General features: G+C 27.6%; 1 protein-coding gene across 1 annotated transcript; it reads right to left on the reverse strand.

Annotated features, from left to right (window-relative positions):
* Positions 1 to 12,469: 12,469 nt before the first annotated feature.
* LOC101496984 (U-box domain-containing protein 27-like) lies at positions 12,470 to 14,034 on the reverse strand. Its single transcript, XM_004503900.4, has one exon. It carries the CDS (start codon positions 13,861 to 13,863, stop codon positions 12,589 to 12,591), a length of 1,275 nt encoding a protein of 424 aa, XP_004503957.1. The 5' UTR covers positions 13,864 to 14,034; the 3' UTR covers positions 12,470 to 12,588.
* Positions 14,035 to 18,698: the final 4,664 nt, after the last annotated feature.

The raw sequence follows: 18,698 nt of genomic DNA on the forward strand, positions 1-18,698 counted from the left end.
GATAAAATCAAAGATTACTATTTGTAAACTTAATTTGCACTATATTAGTTTCCAATCATCTTCGTTTTTCTCATAATGTGAATCATTATTAACACTTATTAGTATCCATCGTATCTTCCAAAACCTTCCACCGTTTACGCTTATTTCAAATTTCACGTTACTAATTATCTTTGTAAATCGGAGATTAATTACCCTCCTTATGCTACGTGATTTATTTTTTGCATTAAAACCGTCACTCTTGCAGGTTACTACTGTCTTTAATATATTTTCACTGATATATTTTAAGTTTCAAAAGTTGTTTTCAAATGTATTCACATAAAGATTTGCATCAGCATATGCATAATCATTCATCCCCTTACACTCTCTGTTTGCTGCTATCAAATACGGTGCCCAAAGATTTTTTAGACGGTGGTTTTTTTTTTTTTCCGGATACTTTAGTCTTTATTTTTATTGTTTTTCAATGCTAATAATTGAAATTTCAATTAATTAGGAGATTAGTCTTAAGTTACCATTGGTAGTGTCTAATCATTTAAATTAAAAGTAATTCAAAATAACTTGTAAGGACATAATGAAAAATGATCTCAAATTACACAAACCAAAAGCATAAATTAAAAAGAAAAAAAATGGATATTAAGATCAAATAAATCTACATGTTAAAAAGATTCAACTATACCGATTTTGATTATCTTTCCGCATTCAATCAATTTAAAAGTAATATTTCATTGTAAAAATATCATCAAATACCTTTTAAATCGATCATTTTTTAATTTGTTTAAATTCCTATAATAATATATGTGTTATGCATTACAACATGTAATCTAAAAAATCTGATTCTTATTTTGAACACAAGTTTAATAGATGACCCTCTTTTTATATTTTTAAATAAATTTAATTAAAAGAAATAAATATTAATGAGCCTCATTAAAGATTTTTTTTAAGTGGTGGGTTGAAGGGATTAATTATTATTTATTAAATAATAATATTAAAAAATAAAAAATGAATAATTTATACTTAAGCATCGAGTTGGTTGCATATGAATGCAATTAGTGTCTCTTCACAGTTCACATTTCACAAATGGCCCCAACGGGCGTAAGAAAAGGCAGCCCAAATTCCTCTTTTTTACGAGACAAGGCCTCGTATCTGATCCACTCACGAATCAATTTGTTTTTTGAAAGAAAAAAAAACACAGCACAAGGTCCATATCTCAATGTATGAGCTCTATAACATCTGACCATCAATACTTCTCAGCCACAAATATAAGTTATTTAAGCAAATGGAGATATTGATTAAATCATATTAATGTGATAAAAATAAAAATAAAAATAAAATAAATATATTTTTTTTATTGAATTAACATTAATTATGTCAGTGATTTATAAATAAAGAGAATTATAAATTATTATTTTTTAAAGAATATTGTTGATTTTTATTAAAATTTTCACTAATTATAAAAATATTTTATTGTAAAATTCACTTTTATTTAATTGTGATGTGAAATTTTTCTAAAAGAGTTTAAAAAAACCACTTAAAACGTGTTCATGAACTATATTCAAATTTATGATTTTCATATTAATGCAAATTAGAACAATCTTTAATTAGTTATCCTTTACATAATTTTTTGTCAAACATCAAATTACTAATTTTTTTCCTCTAAAAATTTTCATAAACAAGAAAACATATTTTTACCGATCATGTATTAAAAAAGAAGTACAAACTGTACTTCAACTCACACATTATAGCGATTAAATGCATCCTATTGGACTAATACACCAATGAATGAATATAACACCAATTTTTCAACCAAACACAACAGTATAAACAAAAATTTGTAATATAATAATTTATTGGTTAATCCTATGACATTTACAACACCTAAAAAGTCTAAAAAATAAGACGTTATATGTACAAAAAGTGATATGTAGTTAACACCGCACTTTCATTAATTAATATCCCACTCAGAACATTCACATCGTGGCTCAGTCACTATTCCACGTAATAATGGGCTTGGTAATAAAATTTGTACATCCATTCTTTTAAATTTTGTTTGTTCGACTAAATACTCTTTTTTAAGACTAAAAAAGTAATTATAAAATTAATAGGAGCAGAAACTACTATGATGAGCTAGACTCGTATAATACGATGGATTCAAATTTGATTTTTTGTTAAAAAAAAATTATATTTAATATATGATACGTTTCATATAAGTTTATATTAAGTGTGAGGAAATTATGGAAAAAATAGTAATTATAAATATTTGGTAAGTAAATTTAAAGTGAATTCTATGTATAAATGGTTTATCGTAGATTATTGTTTAAAAAATTTCAAAAATTATATCAACGATCAACAATACTTTTCGAAAATAAAAGTTCACAATCTTTTTCATCTTTATAAATAAGATAACATTATTAGTTTTGATTCAATAAGAGATTAATAATTATTCTCAATCTCAGTCATAAATAAAAATAATCATTATCATTTATTTCTAAAAAACGATATTTATAATTATAAAAAAATTTATTTTTATAAAACAGGTCAATAGTGAACTATGATTCATATTTTTAATAAATTAAAATTAATGTTTTAAATTTTTTCAAATATATGATAATTTACATTTATAAAAGAAATAACAATTTGTTTTTTTATGATAAAAAAATTTATTTATTATTAAAAATTAATATCTATGAAATTAATATCACTTTCCAAATACATAAAATACAACAAAGTAATCTTATCCTTCTAAGTTATTGATATATATCTATATATCAAAAATACAAAAAGTTAAGATTTGAATTCGTTTATGATACTTCCAGAATCTTTTCGAATTGTTTTCTTTTAAATAGGCATAATTATTTTTTCTATTTTTTTTTCATGTAAATGTTTTTTATAAACATCTAAAAATATTGAAAAGAAACCTAAGGCCTAGATGGCTTATGGCTTAGGTCAGATACAAGAGAGGGGGCCAAGAAAGGAGAAGGATTTTCTGAAAAGCTAAAGCCCAACAATCTTTTGACAAGCATCCTAGAAGCCAGAGTACCCACCCAAAAACTTATTTCTAACATTTACATATATGTTAGTGATCTTAAAACATACTTCAACCGTGTAACTAAAGTAAAAAAAAAATGTATCAAAAATGATAAGGACACATATTTCAAGAGTATGTCCATCATATTGTCTTTTAAATTTATTTATTTTGAATTCCTTTAATGGTTCTTATAAGTGGCAAATCTAGCAAAAAAAATATATATATAACAGAGACAATGTAGCGATGGAGTTTGAATAAAATTTTGAGGGTGATTAAATTTTTAAAATTTTAATTTAATAATATTAATTGATATAATCAAACATATAATTTATAAATTTAAGCATAAAACAAATTTGCAAATGAAACAATAGACAGAGAGGCTATCAAATTGAGAGATTAAATAAGTTTGAGAGAAATAAAATCAAGGATGGAACAAGTTATTTCAATTTATCTTTTGAAAAGAAAAACATATAAACAAAAAAAAGATGATAATTTTACAATATTTAAAGTCGATCCAATAAATATATATTGAGATTTAAAGACAAATTAAAAAAATGAATTTTTTTCTAAATAAATAGTAATATTTTAGTAAAATCACTATAGTATTTGACATTGCTTTTTCAATTAATATTAAAATAAATATATTTATCTTTGTTGAAAAATTATTAATCTCAACCAAAATTATATTAACATTAAAATTGTTCCATAGATAATATATGCATTTGATTATATTTTTTATATAGTATAATTATGTATTTTAACTATAATTTTCACTTATATAAAAGAAAAAAGGTTTTTTTTGTTAAAAACTAATGATAAGAGTTTGGGTTGAAAACATTTATTTGATGTATACTTTTTACTTGTACTAAATTATATAATTTAGTTTTTGAGAACCTACTCAAAGGTCTTGGCGAACGTGCCCAAGGCTACACTTGACAATATTTGTATTATGACCTTTTTATTCATTTGTCACGGACTGAATTAAAGTTCTTTTAACATTTAAAGTATATGTTAGTTTAATTTGATTTGTTATATTTTGTTGGTCGATAATCCAACTTGTATCGCTTATTAGAGAGGTAGTGAATCGAATGTGTGATGATGTTTTTCAAAATTCACAAATTAATTTAAAAAAAAAGTTTTTTTAATTAACATTTTATATTATTAAAATAAGTATATTAACTACAATGTAAATATTTAAATACAACATATATTTTAAGATAATAATATTAATATAGTGTAAATAAAATATAATTGTTTAATTTAATTTGAACTTAATTTACAATGGAAAGAAAAAAATAAAATAAAAAATATTAAAGAAATTTTTTGACTCGTTGAATCATTTTATTTTATTTTTATATTCATCTAAAATTTATGTTGAAAGATGAAGTTCATTATTATTTTTTAGTTATTATAAAACATTTTTGTATAGATTATTTTTTAAGTAAAAAAATTGTTGGAGAGTTTACGGTAAACATTATTATCCTATGTCTTCAAAAAGATTCACAAATAGATAAATATAAATAACAATATAATATAATTTAAAATTAATATATTTAACTAAATTAAACATAAATTAATATATTGTTTTTGCATTAGACATAAATTAAACACGTGCTTATCAAAAGTTATTAGTTGTATTGTAGTTGGCGATTTTTAAAGAAATTATATCATTAAGAGTGAGAACGATTTTCTAAAAACAAAGAAGCAAAATTTCGGGCTATGCTAAATCATTGAGATTATTAATTTTATGACCAAATTACGCAAGGAATGTTCTTTGACTGTGGAGTATTTGTAATTAATTAATTTATCAGAAGAAAGAAAGAAATCAAGTATATTTAATTGTGTAATTAAACTAATAATAATATGAAATTGTGGGAGTAGTGGTGCCACGGATCTTTACGAGTTTTACGGTACACAAAAATCAGAATGGACAAGTGGTCATTTCCAAACTACCAATGCCTGCCTACCCCACTTCTTCCTCAAAAGAAAGGAATGTCCTACAAAAATCCAACCGATGCAGAATATCAAATTATTCAGTGGACCTTTATTTATACACTATATGTAATTTTATTTCTCACTTTATTTGTTTCTCAATGGGAAATAGTTATAGCTATATAGTTATAGTACACTTGTGGTTTCACTATATTTGGGGTAGTAAGTTGTATAATTCACATGTTATTATTACTGGTTCAAAACAAACGTCGTTATAAATTCTTATTTTAAACTGAAACACCGTTTTTTTACTTTAAAATAAAAGTGTAAAATAAATATTTCATATGTTTACAGTGGATCGAATAATTTTCAGTAGTAATAATAGTAGCAACAGCAACTAAAATCTGTATGTATTTAACATGAACACATTTTTATTAATTTTATCAAACTACAATAGTGATTACTCTTAAACGTAACTTTTATTTTAATATTATGTCAATATATTTTTTTTAACTTTTAACATAGTACGATCGTTTTTGATTTAGTTAACTCGAATGTTTAAAAATTCTTCAATGTTGATTGTGGGAGTGCTCCAAAAATTTGATATTTATTTTGTAGATGATATTGTCTTAACTGCAGAAGTTTCTATGCAGCAAGTTGTCTTGTGCATGAAACTTTATAGTAATTTTGCTTGAAATCTAACAAAAAAATTAATATTGATAAATCCAAAATTTTATTCTATAAGAATATTGCTGATAGAAAAACAATTGAGATCAATTATGCTTTGTAGATTGAAGCTACAAATGATATTGGCAATAATTTGGGGTCCTTATTCTTCATTAGAGGATTACAAATGACACTTATACTTTTATCCTATAACGTAAGAGAAATACACTTATTGATTGGAAAACTAATAATTTGTCTTTTGCAAGTAGGATCACTCTGGCACAATCATTCCTCACGTGCATCCAAAGATATTATATGATGCAAACCTCTTTGATCCCCACTTCCATATATGACCAAGTTAAGAAGATATGTCGAAATTTTATTTAGGGAAACACCGGCTAACATTGCAAATGTTATATGATATCTTGGGGTAAGGTTTGTTCTCTATATGAGGAAGAGGAACTTGGATTCAAAAGCATGAGAGTTCTTAACAAAGCTCATATGTTGAAGTAAGCTTGACAACTTGTAGCATGTGGAGATAAACTTCATGTTAGAGTGGTGCAAGTCAAATATGGTTGTGGGGTTTAATTCATGCTTTGTAGCAACAAATCTTATATTGGCGAGCTATCTCTCAAATAAGTTTGAAGGTGGAATGCAACATAACCTGGAAGGTGCGTAGTGGTCAAGATAGTAAGATTTTGGAAATATAATTGGATTGTTGGTTGTGGCCCTATCTAGAATCAGTGGTAGGGTTAGATCCCTACAAGTTAAGTTGAATACCCATATATCCTTTTATGTAGGCAATAACAGTTGACAAATGGATGTGCTCGAATGTCTCATTTTATGTGATGTTTGTGTCAAGATTTAAGCTACTTGACCCCCCACCCAACCATTCAGAATGTGGAAGCAGACTTCACGAATTCGATTTTCGGCTCCTAACGATCTATTCTCTCTTAAGTTAGCGTATGAAATCTTAGATAAACTGGAGGAGGATAGTGAAAACGAGCATGACCTTATTTTCCTCAAAGCTTGGAAATGACTTGGTTCAAACAACATTAGGTCTTTCATTTTAGAAACTTGCTCATGAAAAAATCTTGATTAATATAGAGTGGAAGAGACACAACATGACATCAGACGATACTTAACCTCATTGCAATTCTAATCTCAAATCCATAATGTATATACTTCACGACTATTAGCCAGTGTATGTATTTTGGAATAACATCTTAAATCTAGCTCAATGGAGTTGTTTATTCAGCTTGGATATGCATGCTTGGTTAAATTGGGGTTTGTCCACTGATAATATTGGTTGTGTTCATTGGTCTTGGCTTAACTGCTTTTGTGTCATCGTTTGGAGGATTTGGAATGATAAAAATGAACTTATGTTTTCAAACTCCTCTACATTGTACATAGATTTCTTGATTAAATTCAAACACTATGTCTCTCTCGTTGTTAAAGAGACTAATAAATCCCCAGAGTTTTTGAAACAAAAGAATACTAGTATTGAGACTATGTAGAAAACATCGGCAACCAACTATATAATGTGAATGTTGATTTTGTCTTCCAACCTATCATCCGAAACTCCTCATTTAATGGTCTCATTTACTATGAGAAATGTAACTATTGTATCAATTACTATGGCAACCTAGGTGTTGGAAATGTTCTTTTTAATGAAGAAACATCATTTTTGAAAGCGATTATAAACCTCTGATTAACATTATCAAAGGCATGTCCTTTACCAATCGGGTTTCCAATCTCTTTTGAAATAGGTTCACTATCTCATCCATTTTCCTAATTGGAGTATTTCCCTACGTCACATCTTTTGTGAAGCTAGTCGTATTGCGTATTTCCTAGCAAAAGAAAGCATGCGTGACTCTATAAACTTATGTTTTCTTAGTGAGTTTATACTTTATTTGACAATATTTTGCACACTGATTTGTAAAAGGGCTAAGTCCATCTTCTTCCTTTTCTAGTTAATAAATTGCCTCTATTTCCACAAACAAATATGGTACAATCAATATGTCTCCAAAATATTTACACAAATGTTTTACTATTTAAGTAATATATAATATGTATTTGGTTAAAATTAACTATGCTAATACGTAAGGATTATAACCATATATACAAAAATTTGTAAAGAGATACACCCACCTAGTGGAATATATATTCATATAATGGACAATATATGCATAAAAGGTAAGAAGGGTTCAGACTATCTAAAATGTTAACGTATTCTGCCTATGATTATAGGAAGCATACTTCTCGTAGTGTATTTTAGTTCTTATGAACAAAAAATAGAGCATAATGAGAAATCACTTAAGTCTTAGGACTATCACAAGCTTTTGGTTAGCCTATAATTGGGCATTTGGATTGAGGTCCATGGGTCACCTAGAAAAGTTTTCACGAACGATTTCTTAACGCGTGAAACTTGTTTGACTGTAAAAAAATTTATATGTACTTTTAGTCTCTTGATTAAGTATATTTTACCATTGAGTTTACAGGTGAATATACTATCTTTCAAACTTTGAAAATGTTTACCACCTATCCTTCTTAATTACAATTTAGTCATTGTATTGGAATTTTATTGTGGGGGTATAAAAAGTTATATTCGGTTTTTATTTTTAAAAAAATATGTATATAACTTTTAACATTATTTATTTGGAAATTTTTTTATGGTTATATATTTTTAACTTCTTTTAAATTTTTTTTATTTTAGAGTTGCAAATTGACGCAATAGCCCATGAACTGTGTAAATTCAAGCCTAAATATATTTGACATTTTTGTGATGATATGATTATGCTTGAATTATCTATCGTTGTTGTATAGTGCAACAATTGTGAGGAATACTAAATTAAAAATAAATAAAAAATCTCTCACTGAAACTAATAAATCTTATAATTGTGGCATCATACACATCTACAGAGGATTCAAACTTGATGTAATCCAACTAATTAAGTTGTATACTATTGTTGAGTGAAGTAATGAACCACACATAAATACATAGACCAACAAATATATAATAAAATTAGACAAACCTCTAATTAAAAAATATGGTATTGAAATTATTTTGCAAGTAGGGGTCTCCGTACATAACCAAATTATACCATCAAAATACATATTTTTCAAGACGATTTGATTTTAATAAAAGAGTAAATGATTTTCCAACTATTTGACTGCATAAATTCACCTCGCTGTATGTAGTGTATTTGACTCCATATTTTGACAAGGTAGGAGTAGAGGATGAAAGTTGTTTTCTTTTACACCCCCACTCCACCCTTTAGCATCTCAAATCCTAATCCACCTGAATCAAAAGTGTACATGGATTGTATATAGTAATAAAGCTATTAAGAATGTATCAAACGTCAATTCCAAAAGAATGAAGTGTGAAATTTAGTCAAGTTGATAATGATGATACGTTGGCCCACACAGAGCCTTTGCCACAAGGAAGGAACCATACATAATAATAATATTAATAATAAGATGGGAGGTTACTTTCCATATAATAAAAACCTTATTATAAAACTGTCACGTGATTTGTCCACGCTCACCCAACATAGTACCCCATTTATCGAATAATCACATTCACACGTCCTTTGCCAAAATTCTGTCACTATTTGCACCCCCACCAATTACGCTTTGTTATTAACGCCAATGCGCATGATCCAATACACACGCTACACATAAATTGATATATATAGTTATATACAACTCACTCTACTAGTACTACATTGGAATTACACAAAAATACATTCCAAAGAGAATGAATGACAATTTGGGATTGCAAAGCTCGAGTCAAATCTATATTAAAAATATTAAGTTTGAATTTAGTCTATTATTTTCAAAGGTATATTGTTAGAAGTATGGCTAAATATCTATTTTAATGTTATTTTTAAAAATCTATATAACTCCCAGCTATAATTTGTAAATAAACAATCAAGTATAAATATTTCAATCGGTTTAAATTCTATTTTGCAAAACTTAATATAATAATAATAATTTAGACCAATCTAATAGATAAAAAAAGATTTTTTTAATAATTTTAATTTGATCTTTTTAATTAAATAATTTATTAAAAAAAAATTAGCCTGATTTTTATAAAGAAGTCTCATCTAACTATGAATTTATCGTAAATTAAACTATAGACCTGTATGAGTTGGCTTCACCTATTTCTACCTTAATGACAATATAAAAAGCAGGTAGAACATGGAAAAGAAAAGAGATAGATAGTGCTCGAGGAACCATGCTTTCCCAACTTTTTCCTTAGTTATTGCTACTACTTGCAGCCAATCCACATTCCTCACACGCACAAAAATCCAATACAGAACAAACTTTCAATAATGTTTGTTTTGTTTGTTTATAACAAATTCAATATCTATCTCATTGGATGTAATGAAAACCATCCTTTTCTTAAGATTGTGATCACACTCTTCCTCTTTAAATATATGATTCTATTGACTAAATATCAGTTTATTATGGATTTATAAAAAAATTAATATTCAATACTTATGAATAAAGATATGTTATTTTTATTTGCTTTCTAAATAGAGATATCTCATCAACAATTATTGAATAAATAGATTAATATTTAAAATATTTTAAGCACTCAATTTTTATTTCTTTTATTAACTGTTTTCCACAAAAACTAATCAAAAGAACTATTTCATTTTAAATTATAAAAGATAAAAAAGAGTTTAAATTAAAATAATAAGGTAGAATTCACGGAAAAATAATAAGCTTTAAACTCGAAAATTTACTTAAAGTAATTTATAAAATAAAGTTATAATTATTGAAAAATAGAGATATGAACTTGTTACGAAATTACAGTTACCAAACATATCTTTTCTAAATCTTATAAATCTATAAGCTATAATAGTCTATAATTAGTGGACCTAATACAAAAAGAAATATTTGAAGAGGATCATATATTTATTGGGATTTAATTAACAAGTCGGATTAGTTTATTTCAAGTTTTATATGATTGAAGGTGAGGTTTGTTTAGGGCCCTAAAAGTTTCCATGGGGATTGTGGCCTTGGTCAAACCTATAATGTATCTCCCTCCACTCTTTTAATCAATTTTCTTTTTGAGTGGGATTCCCATCCTTTTCATTCTTTTCTTTGTAAACAAACAATATTTAATTGAAAGAGAAAGCTCTCATGATTACAGTCAGAAAAGCATAAGCCCATTTCAACATCTTGTGCTCAAATTGTTTGCTAAAACCCAATGCAAAGGCACTTCTATTATTCTCTTCCTCATTTCACTCTTGCATACTTCCGTTATATGGGTTCTATTCATTTATTTATTATTTACTCAATAAAAAACTTGTTTAATGTACACACTTAGTTTATGTTTTGGTTATGTACTGAGAAAATTAATTTAAATAAATTGGTTGTTTAAATTTAATTTTGCAGATGAAAGTATCTAAGAATTGGATGGTATGGAGGTCATATAGGGTTTATTGACTTCCTCTTCGAAGTGATTATGCAACAATTTTAAGTTTAAAGGTAAAATAATATAGTACAAAATGATTAAAAATGAATAGTAGAGAAAAAAAGAAGACATCTTTACAAAATGTTTACATCGAGAACAAAAATAAAAGAAGTGCAAAGATTCCTTTCATTTTTTTAATTTTAAATAAAATGAAGTAAACAGAGCCATCATTCCTAATCAATTATAAAATGGACGTTCAAATCTAATTAAATTATAAGAGATTCACGTGGGTTTCAAATTTTTTTAAATGATAGTGGAACAAAAATTTCTATTTAAAAATTACAATGGACGGATTCTAAACTCGTAATAGTGATTAGTTAAGGTTCAATCACATAAATATTTATCTCATCTCATTTAAATAATGATAAGTTTATTATTATTTTTTTCTCTCTTTTCTTTGAAAACTATAGAGTTATATGCACTAATTTGTACCTAAGAAAAAAAATATATATGCTCTAACAGTAATTTTGTAATTTTCCAACAAAAAAATAAAGTAGAGCTATACATGCTCCAGCAGTAATCATGCAATTTTCCAAACTCTTTGATTTTGTAAAAATTGGTTTTCTTCGGTTAACCAAATAAGTCTAATGTAATATATAATTAAGTTTGTTTTGGAGAATTATAAAATGTTTTGGAAAAGTTGAAGTAACAAATATGTCATAAATTCATCTCTCTCATTTAATAAAATTAACAATTAATTGTTATTTTAAAAAAATTAACTAAATTTTGATTTTGGACATTGAAAAATATCTTGATTAACATAATTTTTGGTACAAAATATCTTGGTTAATTACCTCTATTCAATTGCTAGAAAAAGCAGAATCACTGACTTATACAGGAAGGGCCACTCTATTGCCTGATATATAATGCTACTTTTGAACCGAAAAGTCAAGATACCCTAGCATTTTGAGTTACTTGGTGGCCAAATTCCTTCTTCCTTATGGTAGTGGCAACAACCAGCAAATAAATCAGTATGCTTTATATTTAAGAAGAACCGAGTGAAGTGACAAGTCTTTCTTGGACACTCAAAATAAAAACCTCTATTCAACACTCAATTACTAGACTGTTTCTAATTTTTTAACCCAAATTGGTCTCATTCAAACACACTAGACCGTTCAATCAAAATTACATTACATGATCTAGATGTGAATTGTAGATAGGCCGAGTGCACTACATTCACTTACATCTAATTCAAATCCCTAATTTTTATACATTTGAAAAAGAATCATCAAGCTTTCTCCACTTTTGTAGTCTTATTTTTGTTCACCGATTCTCGAACCACACATTTCAATGGTTCCCCGCTAAGTAAAACAATTTTACAAAAACAAACAACAGTCCATTTATCATTTGGACACTTAACATTCTCTAATTTATTTATTTATTTATCATACCTTCAAGAAACAAAAAAGACAATCTCAAAATGAATTATATCAATTTCCTCTACTCGCTAACAAAATTTTCTTTGAATTTACAATATGGATCAAAAGGGCATAATATGAGTGGTTTTTGTATCATAAGAAGAAAGACACGACTTAGAATTAACCCTAAAAATCTTAAGCAAATCTACACACATTTGACGCACTTGTGGCGTGCAATTGCTTTGCATCAGAAGTAAAATCTTCGTTAAGCCGTTGGCTTTCGTAACGGCTTCTTGTGCCTTCTGATCCCGAAACAAGTAACACACACTCCAAAGTATCGTAACAGCGTGCTCCGTTGCCACGTTGGATACTTTCAGAACTTTATTCACTATCGCTGCCACGCACGATGCTTCTTCACAAATCTCCGACCTCCCTTCCTTCGTTGACGACACCGTTTCCACCAGTTTCAACACCTTCTCCGTCACCGAAACGCTAAAATTCAAATTCGACGTTAGAAGGTTCGAGAAAACCTTCACCGCTTCGAGATGAACCAGCTTCAATTTGTTCCTTTTCGGCGTTGAGATTACCACCAGACACGAGAGTGCGTTCTCGATTAGGTTCAGATCTTTTTCCGGCGTGATTAATTTGAGCAATTCGGTTACTAGACCTTCTTTTTCGGCTATTAGAAGCTTCGATTCTGTATCCACAGCTATGGATTTCAAAACCCTAGCCGAAGCAATCTTCGATTCAACGCTTCCTTGTTGCAGAACAAGAAGCAAAGAATCTAAACACTGTACCTCCCTCTCTTTCAGGCTCTTCAGAATCGAGTTTTTCAACCCCTCGCGATTCTCGATTTTATTCAAAACCAAATTCAACGCCATAACAATCTGTTCAAGCAATTCCACACTCCGTTCCAGTCCTTCATCAACATTGTCAAGAAAACCAACCAACACAGACACGAAACCTTCCGTTCTTGCGAGAAAATCACAGTTCTCTTCGGAATCTTGACCGAAACGCACGATTTTCGCGAGCGATTCGAACCGGTTCTCGCTACCCGACTCCAGGTCAGTGATGGCAACGAGTAGTTGATCCCTTGAATCAACTGAATCGGTAGAAACTCTCGAATCGGACGACTCAAGCGAGTCGACTCGGTCACGAACCGAATCGGACCAGATCTGGATGAGTCTCTGTAAGTTACGGTTGGGAACGAAATCCTTGCTTTGAAGAACTTGCATAGTGGCGGGACAAGTGTTGTTGCCGTTATCGAGCCAGCGTTGAATACTTGAACGGTCGTAGGTAACTCCGGTGCAGAGACTCACCGGAGACTTCATCACGTCAAGAGAAATAGGGCACCGGAAGAAACTTGGAACCGTTATGTATAAATCGTCTCTAACCATCGTAACCGCCGTAACTGTTTCTGATAAACGAAATTTAAATTTAAATAAAAATAAAAGCTGAGTTTGGAAACAGCGGTGAAAAATAAAATTTAAGAAACAGAGAAAGAGAGAGAAGCAGGAGAGTGAGCGGACAAGAGAAAGGGGATGTTTAAAGCGGAAAGAGAGAGAAAGGGTCAAAGGTACGATGACGTAAGATTCTTACTTTTGAGTTTTTATTTTCGCACTGAATATTTTTTAATTGGTTTTTTTGGATGTGAACCGAATAATATTCGTTTGCTTGCGTTTTTTGGTCAAAGAGTTTGTTGTTACTATATTTGGTGGGGAGAGGGGCCATGGTCTCGTGTGTGTTGGTGGGGATTCAGGGGAAGAGATGATGACCGTTAGATAGAATTGGTTGATGGTGGCGGTGGGAAATGAAGGGATGAGATCGCACGTGTGTAAGTTAGAAAACACATAACGTATGATGAGGAGGAGAGCGTGTGGTGGTGGAGAGGGGGACCACAAAGGAAGAAGGTGTTGAATTGAATATTATATAGCTTTGGTGGTGTGAAAGTGGGGCCCATTTGGGGTTCGATCGGTCGGGATGATTGCATCATCCGTAAGTTGGGGGAGTCCAACCGTGGATAGAGACAACCAGCTGAGACCAGCAACCTTCAAAGTGAACACAAGTGGGTTATGGGTAGATACTCCATACACAAGAGTATATAGTATAGACTATAGAATATATAGTATAAAGCTTTCCATCATTCCATGTTCTCTCAATTTGACATTTTCATTGCATTTTTCTTCTCTGAAAATCAACATCATTAAACCACTCTTTCACCTTTTTATTCAATATATTGAGACTTAAAAATAAATATCATACTGAAACTTTTTTAAATAACAAAAACAAAATTTATAAAAAAATATATAAAATTATTAGTTTTGTTGCATATAAGTTTGAGCTTGAATAAAGATAAATATTTAATTCATATTTATAACTATATATATATATATAAAATAATTAGACATTTTTTTTAATTGAATTTCTGACACCTAGAACTCCAACTTGTAAAAATAAATTTTATTATGAGCTTTAGTTTATTTTTGTCAATATATTTTTTTATGAAGAGTTTTAATTTTTTTTGAGACATTTGAGGTTTTATCCTTAGAAAATATGATAGATTAATATATTTTAGTCTCCATAGTTATATATGTGATGTTGGCTAATTACTCGTGTATTGACGAGGACTTAAATGAAACTAATTATAATGAAAACAAGAAAAATTTCAACTCAAAATTTTAGAATTAAATTTAGTTTTATTTATGTGTAAATTGAATTGTTATAGTTTATGTTGTATTTTAGTTAAGTGGTGTAAGCTCGTTTAATTAGTCTATATTTATATTTACGTTCTTTTTTAGATTTTTTAGGTATACAAACATTTTTCTTATGAATACTCCCGTAAGTATTTCAAATTTGAAACAAACTATAATTTCCTTGATGAAAATCGTGAGCAAATTAGGTTTTTTTTAGTTTTTAGAAATTGTTTAAATTTTATCAATTGTTTTGTTACCGTTGCTGATTTATCAATATTGTAGGTTGTTGTGTCTTTTTTTTTCCGTTTTCTCAACTTCTTTCATCTTTTGATTATTTTCTATTTTATTTGTTAACTTATATGAAAAAACTATTGAATTATATTTTCAATTTTAAGTAGAAAAACTCAAATACACATGTATCTTAAAAAAAAGTCATCTCATGACATTCATGAGAACTATGAAATTCAAATACTCTAAAATAGATTAATAAACCATTTCTCTAACACATAGGATATCGAATTTTTTATGAACCTTTCATATGTGTATCTCTAAAGTATCAGAATTTTTTTAACAGTTCGATTATCAGCAACGTTGAGGATACATCATAGAAACAATGTGGCATAGTCATATATGTCTTTGTTGAAAATTAATTAATTATGTCTCTAACTCACAACCAAATAGAAGCCCAAAAAAATGAAATAATTAATAAGAAGGATTAAATGAAAATTGAAGAGTATATAGATCATCATGGGTCATCTAATGTCCTCCTCATAGCTGATATTTGGGCCTTGTTTTAGCCTTCAAGGTTGCTTGACAACATGCCGTTAGAAAGTTTCGAGTGCGATGATAAGGTAGCAGTTTTACTCAAACATGGATAGAATTTGAAAGGATTAATGATGTGCTAAGTATTAGGAAATCAGAGTTTCTCATATTCTTAGAGGGTCTAACGGTGGGGTAGACCGGTTTGTAAACTATGTGCATTTCCAATTATTGAGTCCTCACTTTCGTCATGACCTCCTTCTCCTTGTTCTTTGCTTTTGTTGCAAGATGTTGTTGGGGTATACTTACCTACTAGATTGACAATGTAATTTTTGCTTTATTGGTGCATCGCCTCTCCTCAACATAAACAAAACAAAACAAATTCATTGTAGATGGAGTCTTTTTATTTTTCTTAATCATAGAATTAGTTTCTCTTTTTAAATTTTTTTAAATTTGAATTTTTTTTCTAATTTTTAAATGTAAAAATAATAATATAAAATACGTTAAATAATGTAACATGTAATTTTATTATGTAAAATTATCTATATAAATTAATTATTTATATATTATTAATTAAATTATAAAAATAAATAATTTTAGAAATTAATTTTTTTAAAAAAATATATTATAATAATATATACGTTAATTATTATATGTGCATTTCCAATTATTGAGTCCTCACTTTCGTCATGACCTCCTTCTCCTTGTTCTTTGCTTTTGTTGCAAGATGTTGTTGGGGTATACTTACCTACTAGATTGACAATGTAATTTTTGCTTTATTGGTGCATCGCCTCTCCTCAACATAAACAAAACAAAACAAATTCATTGTAGATGGAGTCTTTTTATTTTTCTTAATCATAGAATTAGTTTCTCTTTTTAAATTTTTTTAAATTTGAATTTTTTTTCTAATTTTTAAATGTAAAAATAATGATATGAAATACGTTAAATAATGTAACATGTAATTTTATTATGTAAAATTATCTATATAAATTAATTATTTATATATTATTAATTAAATTATAAAAATAAATAATTTTAGAAATTAATTTTTTTAAAAAAATATATTATAATAATATATACGTTAATTATTATATGTTATCATATTATATGGGATATCAAAGAAAACATGTCATTGTTTAATCAAAAGAATTTAAAAGAAATATCTATACTGAGATATTTTAAAATAAAGATTTGTTCTATAAGTGATTAAAAATAAAATGATAAAATATACAATTAAAAAAAATATATGTTCTGAGATGAAGTTGTACGAATAGTCAGATATAATTACCAGAAAATATAATGCTTTCAGAAAAGATACAAACAGTGTAACATACTTGTATTTTATATTTTTCATCGTTATTATTATCCCCTTTAGATTTTCACCCAAAAGAGCCAGGTATATTTATTTATATATAAAATAAAAAGAGTATGATATCCTTGTATTTCATATTTTTCATTTATGCAAAAGAAAAGTGTTATGAATATGATTATTCATCTTTCCTGTTACGCATAATAATTACAAATTAAACGGAAAATGATGGCTCATTATGCCTACTGGCGTCATAATAAAACGGATCCGAAAGCAACCATTTGTAGAGAAGTAGCATTATTCTTGTGTTCTATTAAAGGAATAGAAGCGTTAACATTTTTTCTACTAATGATTTGTTAGTTCCCTTTTTGTGAAATATACAGAACTCAAACGTGAGATCTAAATCAATTATCGAATTCGTTTAAATTAACTAATTTATTATTTATAGTTTGAAGTTGTTTGATATGAAATCAATAACTACAATTCATTAATACTGCGGGTAACCGGAAACAGGATCCCCTTTATTTTCTCTTGAGTGTTCGTACAAAAGCTCAGCTTGTCAAACTGACCGTTGTCATTTCGTCGTGTCAATGAGGTGTTTTTATGTTTGTCGTGTTGATGCGGTTGCTTTTTCATTTTCTATTTTGTTATAATATTTATTTCTTTTAAATTAAGTGACGGACTTCAATTGATCTAATGCAAATAATTCAATTATTGTTTTTATATCTCAACGTTACAACTTCACAAATATAAGTATCATAGATACTTCAAATTTATTATGTTTGTATATTTTGTTTGAATTATAATTATTTTATATTTTTATATTATTGATTTGAATATCAAAAATTTATTTCTTTTTATTTTTAGACGATTTTAAATCATATATCTAAATTGATGTAACTTACATCAATTTGAATAAATAAATATTATTTATAATAATAAAAAAATTAAATAACAATAGTAATTATTTAAATTAAACAATTTGTTGATCATACTAAATAATTATTTAAAAATTATATAAAACTCTGAAAAAGATATATGTTCTCTTAAATTTAAAAGTTCGTAATTCTTTCTAATAAAATTTGTGACATTGATAAAATTTATTTTAGTTTGGCAAAATAAGCTGTTAATGTTTAGGAACTTATACTTGAAGAATAAATATAGTTTTTCTTTTGTCTTACAACAAATGTCGTTTTAAAAAGAAAAATTATTTCAAAATAAATCTCATTCACAATGTTTAACATAACTTTAATTATTTTTTTTCGGCATGCTACATTTCAATAATTACTTATATATAAGTTACAAAATGTTATCGTAGTTTGTATTAATAAAAAAATTAACTAATATTTAAGAAGAATAGTTTGATAAAGTAACTTATTTATTTCTTTTAATTATTATATTTTTTAATGTGTATAAAAATCTTAAATGTCAGTTATTATGAAATGAATATAGTAGTTTTTTTTAGGTAAGA

The sequence above is a fragment of the Cicer arietinum genome, chromosome 6 (genome assembly GCF_000331145.2).
Source record: "Cicer arietinum cultivar CDC Frontier isolate Library 1 chromosome 6, Cicar.CDCFrontier_v2.0, whole genome shotgun sequence".
NCBI lineage: Eukaryota > Viridiplantae > Streptophyta > Magnoliopsida > Fabales > Fabaceae > Cicer > Cicer arietinum.

Excerpts from the sequence above, each read along its gene's own strand:
- LOC101496984 (XM_004503900.4), bottom strand. The coding sequence starts at position 13,863 with ATGGTTAGAGACGATTTATACATAACGGTTCCAAGTTTCTTCCGGTGC.